Source organism: Halichoerus grypus, chromosome 3 (assembly GCF_964656455.1).
Source record: "Halichoerus grypus chromosome 3, mHalGry1.hap1.1, whole genome shotgun sequence".
In the NCBI taxonomy this organism is placed as follows: Eukaryota; Metazoa; Chordata; class Mammalia; order Carnivora; family Phocidae; genus Halichoerus; species Halichoerus grypus.
The window spans coordinates 40,528,074-40,540,449 of record NC_135714.1 but is presented as its reverse complement, the minus strand read 5'-3'; the positions used below and the strand labels follow the sequence as shown (position 1 = coordinate 40,540,449).

Here is a 12,376-nt window from a genome sequence, read left to right as displayed (position 1 = left end):
AACTCTACACCAGTTTTGGTGGATCAACTAAGATCCACTAAGACAAAAAGTCAACTAAGACAAAACTTCAATTTCTAAGAACTCGACTTACCTAATCTGGCTTTGTTTTATAAACCCACATAAGTATCACAAGATAATTACACTTTGAAAGTGTGCCTCTTTGATACACGTCATTGAGTTTGATCTACTGTCTCTGCGACATACCCATCGTGTCTACTTTTCTTGGCGGATAAGTCATCTCCGGAGGCAGGTCTCCTCTTTTTCCTTGGCGGCATCACTTTACTAAAGCAGTCTGAAGAGCTGCAAGACCGCAGGCTTCCTAGGGACAAAGAGTCACAGGGTACAACAGCACGTTTAGCCACATCCTAGCATTCCCAGAGAACGCCACCCGCCAAATTGGGAACAGTCGTGGCTTATACCGTAAAGGGTTTAGATGTTATCTGTAAATGTTATAAGGTGAAAAAAAAGGTTATTAGTTCCTCTTTAGGAAAATGTTATAGTCGAGAAATAAACCTTGCAATGACACAAATAAGTTAATGTCCCCCACCCCCAAAACCACATTAGAAACAGAAGTTATCACGATTTCCATTTACTCTCCAAAAACACTAATGTAAATCATCAAAGCTTCAGTCTCTTTTATATGTCAGTGTTCCTTCAAAAGGAACTGCACTGCTATCTCATTTGTGTATTTCATTAGGCAAGGCCAGGTCAACCAGTAACCTTGAATCTAAAATACAAACAAGCACATCAGTCCCAATACTCTTAAGCTTCAAGGGGTATCTGATCTTAGAAAAACAGGATTTAGATTTTTTTGGACAGAAGCCTGACAGGATCTTGAGCAAAATTTCCATAATAATTTTTAGTCTGTTTCTGCCACTTTTGGTCAGGATTTTCAGAAGCAAACCTTCATTTGGTAAAAGATATTAAAATATACTAACAGACGATCCCAACACGGAACACGTACAGGGACCTCACTGTGAGCCAGGCCCTGTTCTGAACACTTACATGATGCCTTCACTTGTCCACCTCCTACCTGCCTTATGAAAAGAGAAGCCTCATTACTGCCTATGCCGCTGAGAGAATGAGGGCAGGGAGAGGTTAGGTTAAGTGGCAAAACTGGAATTCAAACCCAGACAGTCTTGCTTCAGACGGTCTAAAACCATTACAAATTACAAAACAGTTATAAGATAATTAAAACGTGTCCATCCTGGCACAGGTGTTACCAGATATGCCATTTGGGTCCCGCAGTAATCCCGAATGTCAGGCAGGGCAGAGATCATTATCTCTGCTTGACAGATGGGAAAAATCAAAGCTCGGACATCCAAGTGATTTTCCAAGGTCGCAGAAGTGTTTAGGGGTGAATTCTGGACCCCCTATGTCTCTCCTCCTTCCACTAGTCCCTTGGTAGAAGGCCCTGGGCTCTCACTGAGTCAGAGGACAAGAGAGAGCTTAAGGGTGCTGGTGTCTGAATGATCTGCATTCAACAAATAAGTTTTAGCTCTTCACCTAACTATGTGGCTTGGTCAATCGCTGACCTATTCTGGTTCATCTTTTAAAGAGTAAGAACTGTGATACCTCCCTCTCAGGATTTTTATGAAGAAAAATGTCTACTCGATAAGTGCTTAGGTGCCAAGCACTGTGTGTAGATAGACGCTGGGGATATAAATAGAAACACGTTCTAACTGCTGGAATGGAGGTACGCAGACAGTGCTCAGGCTGGACCTCAGCACTCCCTGAGTGCTCCCAGGGACCCTGCGATGTAGGTATTGCTAGCATCCCCATTTTTACAGATGAAGGAACTGAAGAAGAGAGATTAAGTAACAGTCAGAAAGCAGTAGGTGAAGTGGATGATGGAAACCAAGCAGCTCAGCAGCAGAGCCCCAGCGCTCAGCCACTATTTACTGTTGCCTCTCTGAGGTCGTCCAGGCAGAGACTGAGAAGCAGAGAACTCAGGACAGAGCCCCGGCGAGGGTGGATGTGTAAAGGGCTGAGAAAGACCTGGGCAGGGAGAAAAACTAGGAGAGTGTCATGTCCTACAAGCCAAAGGAGAAGAGAGCATTTGGAGGTGTGGTCAAGTGCACCCCGAGGTCAGCTCAGGGAAGGAGCGAAGGCACCCACCAGACTGAGCAAGGAAGGCCCGCAGCAGGGGGGCGGTGAGGGTGGAGGCCAGGCTGCAACGGGCTGCGGAGGGATGTGGGTGAGGGAGCCAACACAGTGCAGGTGGACAGCTCTTTCTAGAAACCTGCTCTGAGGTGGCTGCCCAGTGCCAGGTACTGAATGATGCATGAGCTCAAGGATCCTGTCTCCTCCTCTAGCACAGAAGCAGACCCCAAACAGGGCTAAAAAGACAACCCTCGGCCACCCTTCTCCAGGTCCCTACCAGATCCTGTCCTTCCAAGGATGGAAGCAGAGAGTTTTTCGGAGACACAAGGCACACCGTATCTCTCTCCCCCACAATAGCAGCAGTAACTGGAAGGGAAAGGTGGAGAAAGTACTGCCCACCACCACACACACCCCATCTTCCCTATAAAATGGTCCTGTTTATAAACAACACTAAAGCACACAAAAAGGGCCAAAGAGCTTCACAGTGACCCAAGCTTCTGAAGAAAAAAAAAAAGATTTATTCTTGTCCATGAATGCTTTGCGGTGGGGGTTGCAGAATGTAAAAGTCTGTCCTGCCAAGCTGGAAAGCCTGCCACACTGCTCAGAAATAACGGTGTGTCCAAAAAATAGCAAGTGGTGGCGAGGTGATGGAGCTAAGGGAACCCTCGTGCACTGCTGATGAAGGCAAGCTGGGGCAGCCGCTCTGGAAAACAATATGGAGGCCCCTGAAAAAATTGAAAATAGAAATACCCTGTGATCCAGCAATTCCACCGCTGGGTCTTTACCCAAGGCAAAAAAAAAAAAAAACACTAACTTGAAAAGAATATATGGACTCCTATGTTTGTTGCAGCATTATTTACAACAGCCCAGATATGGAAAGAACTTAAGTGTCCATCGATAGATGACTGGATAAAGAAGATGTGAGATAGATAGATACATAGATACATAGATAGATAGATAGACAGATAGATAGATAGATAGATAGATAGATACACAATGGAATATTATTCAGCCATAAAAAAATAATGAAGTCTTGCCATTTGCAACAACATGGATGACCTAGAGAGTATTTCAGAAAAAGACAAATACCATATGATTTCACTTACATATGTAGAATCTAAAAAACAAAACAAATGAAAAAACAAACAGAAACAGACTCATAAATACAAAGAACAAACTGGTGGCTGCCAGAGGGGAGGTGGGCCAGGGGGATGGGCTATACAGGTGATGAGATTAAGAGGTACAAACTTCCACTTATAAATAAGTCACAGGGATGCAAAGTACAGCATAGAGAATACAGTCGATAATATTGTAATAACTTTGTATGGAGAGAGACGGTAACTACACTTATCCTGGTGAGCACCGTGTAATGTATAGAATTGTCAAATCAATATGTTGTACACCTGAAACTAATACAACATTGTATGTCAACTATACTTTAATTTTAAAAAAAGAAAGGAAGGAAGGAAGAAAGAGTGGTCTGTCTTAAACGTCAAAGCTCACTTTCCCCTCCTTGGATGTCTATGTATAAAGAAAAGTCGGGGCACCTGGATGACACAGTTGGTTAAGCATCAGACTCTTGATTTCAGTTCAGATCACGACCTCAGGGTCGTGAGATCGAGCCCCGCATTGGGCTCCGAGCTGGGCATGGAGCCTGTTGAAGATTCTCTCTCTCACTCTCCCCGTGCCCCTCCCTGCCCCCTTCTACCCTGCTCACTCTCCCTCTCTCTCTTAAACAACAAAAAAAAAGTCATTTCCTTCCAGTACTGTCACGGCTTGGTTCTGAGCATCTCACGTGGCAATAACCTCCCCCTTACACCAGTGTCTGCAGAACATGGGAGAAAATGCACTTGAGTGCCTCAGCCCATGGCACAATGCACACTATTTATAATGTCTTCACCAATATAGGTTAATCCACTAGCTCCTCTCCTATCTACTTCCTCATAGACAAACTGGTATAATGTCTAGCTTTCACTGAGTCCTAGTTATCAAGAGTATCACATTTTTGGTAAACGTACAAACATTGTAAGTTAATTTTTTCAACTTTCTCTTATTTTCTTCCTTACTGATGAATGTTTTCTGTGAAAAGTTTCACAAATCACTTTTTCTTGTGTTTGTGTAAAATGCACTCATTATTTGAGCCCCAATTTGGCATTTTATTCTTTTATTTATTTAAAATTTTTATCTTCTAGGGGCGCCTGGGTGGCTCAGTCATTAAGCGTCTGCCTACGGCTCAGGTCATGATCCCAGGGTCCTGGAATCGAGCCCCGCATCGGGCTCCCTGCTCAGCGGGAGGCCTGCTTCTCCCTCTCCCACTCCCCCTGCTTGTGTTCCCTCTTTCGCTGTGTCTCTCTCTGTCAAATAAATAAATAAAATCTTTAAAAATAAATAAATAAAAATAAAATTTTTATCTTCTAGTTAAAAGATGGCTTTTGCTTAGATCTCTCTACTCTGATGGTCAGCATAAGCAAGTGGCTATGAGGGGGCCATCTTTCACAAAGAAATGGCGTCTGTTCACCTTCCCAGTGCCCACTGGAGTTCAGGCACTCACTGGCTTACTGACCCTTTCATCCCGCCTCAGAGGAAAGATGTGTCAAACTCAGCCCCCAGTGAAGATACAAAGGACTACACAGTACAGCTCCAGAGGTAGAACCCTAGAACCCATAATGACAGTGAAAAGTTTCAGGCTACATGAAAAGCAATTTTTTAATGCTGAGGAAAACAAGGTTACTTATAATACTTTGCCAACATGAACCAAATCAGCAAAATACACAGAGAGCACACAACTCAAGGCTTATGTGCCCCAAACCCACTCCCCTTCTCCCCAACATAGCTCCAGGGATCCTACCTGAGCAAGAGCAACAACTAGGGTTTTTTAAGTGCACATGCAAAAGTACACATTGGTTTGCAGGGCCCCACTTGGTTCACCTGTGCATACACAGCAACTAATAGAGCATCTTAGTACAATAATAATAAGATACATACATTACTGAGAATCCTACAGAACACTCTCAATAAATATTTGTGAAATAAGTGTGTTCCTAAAACATGTGTAAATCAAATTCTACTTAAAAAGTCAGTACATTTCCTTAGTACCTTTCCAGATATTTAAAATACCAATGAATACATAGTATATCATTTCAGATTTTTTTTCCTGTTTCTCAGTAAAACAAGCACTCGACTTTTAAGTCTCCTGGCAAGTAGGATTTTTTTAAACAAAAATATTCGATACTGTTTGCTTCTTAAAATAACTCTGTGATGTCTTTTTATAATAAAAATTACATTCATTTAAATGAATGTTTTACAAATTTGTATTTATTTGTATCATTAAATTTAGGCTTTACTGACTCAGAATTTATATCAATTAATCTACTTCAACTAAACTTTATCTTTAAACTAAAAAAACAACTTATGAAAATGTTATGAAATGTTATCTACTTCAAAGAATGGACTATTTTAACCCCCTAAAAGTATCTACTTAAGTACAATCAATCTGACATTACAGATCAAGGCAAAATGTTAAGGCTGATAGTTTAAAGAATAATGCTGAAGCACTTCCAAAGTTATCCTCACAAATCTGAGAGGTATTATTACCGTCCCAATTCTACAGATGAGAAAATTGGCCGATAAAGTTGAGCACCGGAAAGTTCCTAGATCAATAATTAGGTAAAAAAGAAAAGCAACTTCCAATAGATGAACTTTAGGAAACCCCAAATTCATTTGAAATGATCAGAGAGCTGCAAGTTTTCATTCTTTGCCAATCACCCAAGAAAAAGCAGTGATGAAAAAGATTTTAAAGAGTCATCTTACATTATGAGAAATATTTGGCAGATACATATGAAAGAAGAAAAGCCTTTTGATAATAATAATAAAGGGAAGAGGAGAAGAATCCCAACTAGCAATCCCAAACTGGAACTCACACTCCTTAATATTATCTTGATGTTCTGGTGTTCAGTCTCAATATCTCTACAGTAGATGGACAATCAGTCTGAAATCTACCCTGATGCTGGTGTGTGTGTGTGTGTGTGTGGTGTGTGTCTGTGTGTGTGTGTGTGTGTGTGTGTGTGTAGTCCTTAAGAAGGCAATAAAAATTGCTTATATTTTTTTACCCAAGAGTTATGACTTGAGTTCAGGTTCATTTCTTTTTGATTTAGTGTTAAAAGAACTTCAGATCACCGAAGGGGATCTAAAGTGATCTAAGATGCTAAAGAGAACAAATGAAATATTCTATTCACTGCCTATATTTTCAAATAAATCAGGTAGTCAATGAAGTCTTCCCACATTAAACAATTAGAAATACTGCCAACATCTTTCAGCTGATTTATTTTAATATTTGGTCCCACAAAATCTATTTCAAAAAGCAACTCGAGTTCACCTGGATCAGACCAAAGGCCCTTTAATGACTATCCAGCTTGTTGTTTTGATGATAATTTAACTAAACCTGTTACTCTTAATAAACAGTATCTATGTATCTAAGATGCTCCACTGCCTTTTCTTTTTTAATCTTTTTGTTTTGGGGCCTCAAGAGGTCCATAAAATTAGAGAATTTGTCTGACTTTTCCTAACTTAGTGTAAGTGCATGTTCTAATACAAAAATCTCACTAATTTTTCATTTTACTGAGTTGGTTGTATCATACCCTTGTTTCACTTAATAACATTTTACATGGTTCATTCTGCCACTTCAGTACTTCTTATATAGCTGTTTCACCTCACTATTCACTGAACAATGTCACAAAGACATAGTGATTTTGGGTTGATAAACAGATCACATTTCAAAACACCTTTCCAGTACCTAATATTTTCTTTCATTTCCTTGAACAGATCATTGAACTACTTGCTTGTTTGAGTGAAACTATTAGTGTCTAAATGTGAGATTTTTATCCTACTATTTAAGACAAAAAAATTTTTCCGTTCCTTTCTAAATACTGACTTCTGACATCTATCATCTTTTTTCTTACTCATTGTTTTTTGTCCTCTCCATTTGGCTTTTTTTATTCATTCCCTATAATTTGGATTTGGGGCTACTGGTCCAAGATTAACTCTCTCTGTCTCTCTCTCTATTTCTTTTCTTGGTGGGAGGAAGACTGGAAGCACCAAAGAAAAGCATTAGAAGGGACACAGCAGCCTCTCTTGCACTTAGGTTTGGCTCTTCCACATACAGTTTCTTACAGATGCTGCTGAGACTACCATTGGGCTTCAAAAGATTCAAAGCAGCATTATGGTGATTAATGTTCTCAGATTTCCAAACATAACAGATTTTATGTTGTTTAATTTTTAAAGCCTACTCCGTCAGGTATGGTAATCACAAGTGATGCTACAACCAAATGGGGAAATGTTAATGAAATGGACTGTTCTAAGAAATGACTAATGCTAATTGACACTGACGGGCATGTATGAGGTAGCAGGCATTGCACCAGCACGTTACACACCAAACATCACACGTGTCCACTGTCCCCAACGGTGAGAGAGGAGGCATGAGGCCAAATACATTTTCCACTTTCATTTTCTTAATTATAGCTTCCAGTTATTAAATTGCCACATTCGGGTTAAATATTTAGACATAAAATTACTATAGTAACAATATTCATTTAAATCTAAAGTTCAAAGTTAACTACATAATGTACAAGATTCAGAACTCAGAGGTTTTTTTTTTTTTTTTTAAAGATTTTATTTATTTATTTGACAGAGAGAGACACAGCGAGAGAGGGAACACAAGCAGGGGGAGTAGGAGAGGGAGAAGCAGGCTTCCCGCCGAACAGGGAGCCCAATGCGGGGCTCGATCCCAGGACCCTGGGATCATGACCTGAGCCGAAGGCAGACGCTTAACGACTGAGCCACCCAGGTGCCCCTCAGAACTCAGAGGTTTTATTACCTCAGCTAAAGAAGAGACAACCTCAAGGCTGTACCAACACAAAATTCAGTTTTAAATCAAAATTGCACTAACTCTTAAGTTTAAAAAATCCTCAGAGCCCACCAACATATTGGTTCAGAATTGGAGAGAAATGTGCTTTACTTCTGACTATTAAAACTGGCCCTGCAAATTTTATTTCAGCATTACTGGTAGCAGCCGAGTCAAACAGACTTAAATGTATATCAACAGGAGACTGCAGAAGCACATTATGATATATCCATGAACTTTAAAAATGCAGAGACAAAAAATATAAAGTAGATGCTTTATAAATGTGCTACTATAAAAAGATCAAAATATTCTGAGTGACCAACACAAGAGGCACATACAAATATATACTGTTTGGGGGGGGAAATATCATCATCATTAAGGAAACAAACATAAGGATATCAGAGTTACCTCTGGAGAGTCAAATGTGGCGTACTAGTGGGGGATGAAAGCTGGGGGTAATAAAACGGAACAGAAACTTTCATTTTTTATTTTCTACATTTTCTATATTTCTTTTAAAACCATGTGCATACATTGTTTTCAAACTGTATTAAGCAAATTGCTTTTGATTGCCCTTGAGTTGATTTTCTGACACAGAAAGATCAGGGGAAGGGAGCCTCTGTGGCCTCGCCTTCTAGAACACTCCTGGCACAGACTCTGCCTGCCCCCCCCCCCACTTCTCTCACTCCTTGTCCTGGAAGGAGGAGTGCCTGATCTAATTAGTGGTCCAGAGAGAAAGAGCTGAGAAGGGCCCAGCCCCTCCTGACCTCCCTTTCAGACTGGCCTACCAGCAGAAGCTCAGACTCCTCCGCTGTCATAACAGGTGGGTTGGAGGGGGGACAGCAGGTGTGCTGGCCTGTGCTCATCTAGTTGTGGTGGCAACTGCACATCAGGCTAATTCAGATGAAATACAGAAAAGCCTCTGCATTCTATCTATACATCCAAGCTGTGTTTTCCAACAAACTGTTACTTCAATCTCCATCTTGTGTCTAATTTTCAATTGATTCTGAACCAATCTGGAGAAGGTGGGAGAGTTCTAAATCCCCAAACCTCCAAGATATACCATTCAATGAAAAAAAGAAAGATGCTGTATAATATGTACATTATGATCTTACAGATGCTAAATTTTTAAAAGTACTATAAAAGTATATGCATGCATAAAAATGTCTGAAAGAATAAACATTAAACAGCGTACTGGGGGAAGGCTGGATTGGGAGACAAAGAAGGAGGACTGTCACTTTTTACTCCATTCACTTTTGTGCTATTCAAAATTCACCAACAAGCATGTGTTCCCATATTACTGTGGTAATTTTCAAAAACTTTATATTTTAATAATTTTTGCTGAGAGATGTAACCACAGATCAAGCAAAAGTTTCTGAACTTTGGGATTATCAACAGTTTAGAGAAGTGGTTCTCCAAGTGTGATCACCTGACCAGCTGCATCAGCATCATCTGAGAGCTTGTTAGAAATGCAAACTCTGGGGCCCCAGCCCAAGTCTACAGAATCAGAAACTCTGGGGGTGGAGACTAGCAATCTGTTTTAACAAGCCCTCCCTAGAGGATTACAAGCTAGCTAAAGTTTAAGAACCACAGGACTAGAGAACTGTTTATAATAATTGTTTCAATCTTCCAATTCATAAATCCTCAAGACCTATACAACACATACATCTAACACCCCACCCATCTATCAAATTATTTTTCATCTCAACTCAACAAGCATATGTGGAGTACTTTTCAAACTGCATTACTGTAGTAAGTTTTTAGTATAAACTAAAGTACTTCAGTAAAGAAACAGTACCGTGAAACCACTAGGGAGGTCCCAGCCCCTTTAAAGGGACTGAAGTACTCTGACATAAACCAGAGGCCCACCAACAGAGATATGACACTGGGAAAGAGCTAGAACACAGCTTCCTTCATACACCCTGAAAAACACCCTCAACCAAGTAACAACTTGTTAGTGTATTACAACACAGATCATTCTCAGCTAGTATTTCTCCTTTATAACTTTATATTACAAAGTTTATTTAAATTTAAGTAGTGCAAGCATTTACAGATACCTGTTGGGTGATCGTCTTGGCCAACGTCTTCTGTTAGATTCTGCAAGAAATATGTTCATTATTACCAAGAAATCACACACCATATGGCAAGTTTTAAAATTCGTAAACATTTTCATAAACAGCTGATATCTTAGTATCTGTAATCTAAATTTTTACCAAATACACTTAAAACAACTACTTTAAACAGCTGGTAGATTCGTCTTTAAAAGGTTGACTTACTAGCTTATTAAGGGTGTGGTAGATCTTATGAATATTTGCCAGTGTTGAGAGATGAGAGTTCAGCTGGAAGTCTTTAAAAGAAAAAGAAGAAAATTCAGTATCATTTATTTCCCAGGCTGCCAAAACAGTGTAAAAGAAGAAAACTCAGAAGTGAAGAAAAACAAATGTTTTGATACCACTGAATAGTATTCTCCATTAATTTGATACTTATTAAGTAAAATACAACATGCAACTACTGACCTATCTCTTAGAAATAAAGTCTGGCAATAAAGTTAAATTCCCAACCGAATGTTTAAGGCCATGAAATTTTCATGTGAACTGTAAGGTAAAATAAAAATCCCTCAGTAGTCGTAAAATCCTACCAGCAATGAACCTGAACGTAAGAGAAAAATGTCAATAATGTTAGCAAATTAAATAAGTCACACAAATAGAAGAAAGATCTCAAAAGAAACATGTTCACTTTCTCTTTCTCTTTCCCTTGCCCTTTCTCTTCCTCAGAATTACTAATACAGTATCAAACCAAGCTCCTGGCAAGAAAAGAATAGAAAAGCATCTCAACCATTTGGCATTTCTTGTAATATATTTATTTTGTTGGCTCTTATACGAGAGAACAAAAATGGAACCTAAGTCCCTCCCCTCCCATCAAGCAGACAAATCAAAGGACTACACTGCAAGCTGAGTCCACGAGCCCAGAGCCCAGTGATGGAGCCTATAGTTACTTGCATTGCAATATTAAAAAATGCCACAAACCCTGGAACACAGAAGCAGAAATCATGCTCAAAACCTGTCCAAATCAAAGAACATTATCCCCCATCACCTCTAATAATTTCAGGATTACCCGCTAAATCATACATACATCTTGGAATCCCACACAACATATAACTTTCAACCGTTAGGCCTCTGAATCTCTAATTTCAAATGTTTCTTATGGCTTGCATACATATTAGGCTACATAAATATAAGTTAAAAGTCTATAAATAATTTTATATTTGAATAAACATCAAAGAACTATTTTCACAAAATACCAAGATTTACACTAGTTCCTTTACCATCACAAAGGTTAGTCTGAAAGTAACCTTGAAAAGATACTGTAACTCCCCCAGGTTAGGCCATTCTGATAAAAGAGGGAAAAAATCGCCCTTCACTGGAATAGTTTCCTTGGGACATGTATTAGGTGCAAAGAGACCAAAGAGCAGACACTACAGTACAAGTTGTGCTGGGCTGGACTCTGGGCTGCCGCTCCAAGTCTGGAAAGCAAGCTGACTGCCCTGCCAGTATTTAGAAAGCTTTACTTTCTTTTCGAAATTGTGCCAGGAATCCAGTTCTGGGCTGGCAGGCAGCAGAGCCTCTGGCATTCACAGGTCACTGTCAGGGGCAGCAGGCCACACTTGCACGTGCGCACGCGCACACACACACAGGTGTACCGCTCCGACCCACCTGGTGGCAGCCATGGTCAGACGCTCCACTCACAGCCACTGAGAACTGCCCAACTAACCAGATTTTCTGGCTGAGGGACAACCAGAGCAGGGCCTCAGACTCTAAATGGGCTTTGACTAGAGACAAGTGTTACTTGTTTAGCATCTGAATGGTTTAGCCATACTTAAGGTAAATAAATGATGACATAATGTGGCCCAGAATCCTGATTTTCCATCTTAATTAGTGCAGTTGCACAGAAAAGGTTTAGGAAAGAATTTGGAGTATGTGAACATATGTGTGTGCGTTTATTTACTTATGTGTCTATTTAATAAACATTGATGGGGTCTCTAAAGCTAGGCGCAACAGTACTCTCCTGATCCACAAGACGCTTTGGGGAGCTTGAACACACGCAGCCCCCGTGACCCACATTTACCACCACACCATAACCTCCCCTTTTCATACTCTCTCAATTTCAAAATCGGAAGACAAATGATACATTCCATCGTCATCTCTAAATTAAATCCTGAAATAAACTCCTGGGTCTCCCCCCCCAAAAAAAAACCCAAAAACTGAAAAAAATTTAAGGATCCAGATTCTCTCTTCACTGAGGCCACATGGAGGGGGGGAGAGAAAAAGGGGCTTGCTAAAGATTATTCAAGCACCGAGGTTTCCAGATGCGCCCCCC

At 40.1% G+C, this 12,376-nt stretch overlaps 1 protein-coding gene across 5 annotated transcripts in view; it reads right to left on the bottom strand.

Moving 5' to 3' along the window:
* DCUN1D4 (defective in cullin neddylation 1 domain containing 4) overlaps nucleotides 1-12,376 on the bottom strand; it is a 69,448-nt gene that overhangs the window by 39,411 nt on the left and 17,661 nt on the right. For all 5 annotated transcript variants that reach the window (XR_004917630.2, XM_036093052.2, XM_036093053.2 and 2 more), the window contains exons 2-4: nucleotides 10,276-10,346; nucleotides 10,057-10,096; nucleotides 205-319 (exon numbers count right to left, since the gene is read on the bottom strand). Coding sequence is in view for 4 of the 5 variants with exons in the window: in XM_036093052.2 (XP_035948945.1) it covers nucleotides 205-319; nucleotides 10,057-10,096; nucleotides 10,276-10,346 (226 nt within the window). In the remaining variant the exon portion in view is untranslated. The remainder of the gene's footprint in view (nucleotides 1-204; nucleotides 320-10,056; nucleotides 10,097-10,275; nucleotides 10,347-12,376) is intronic.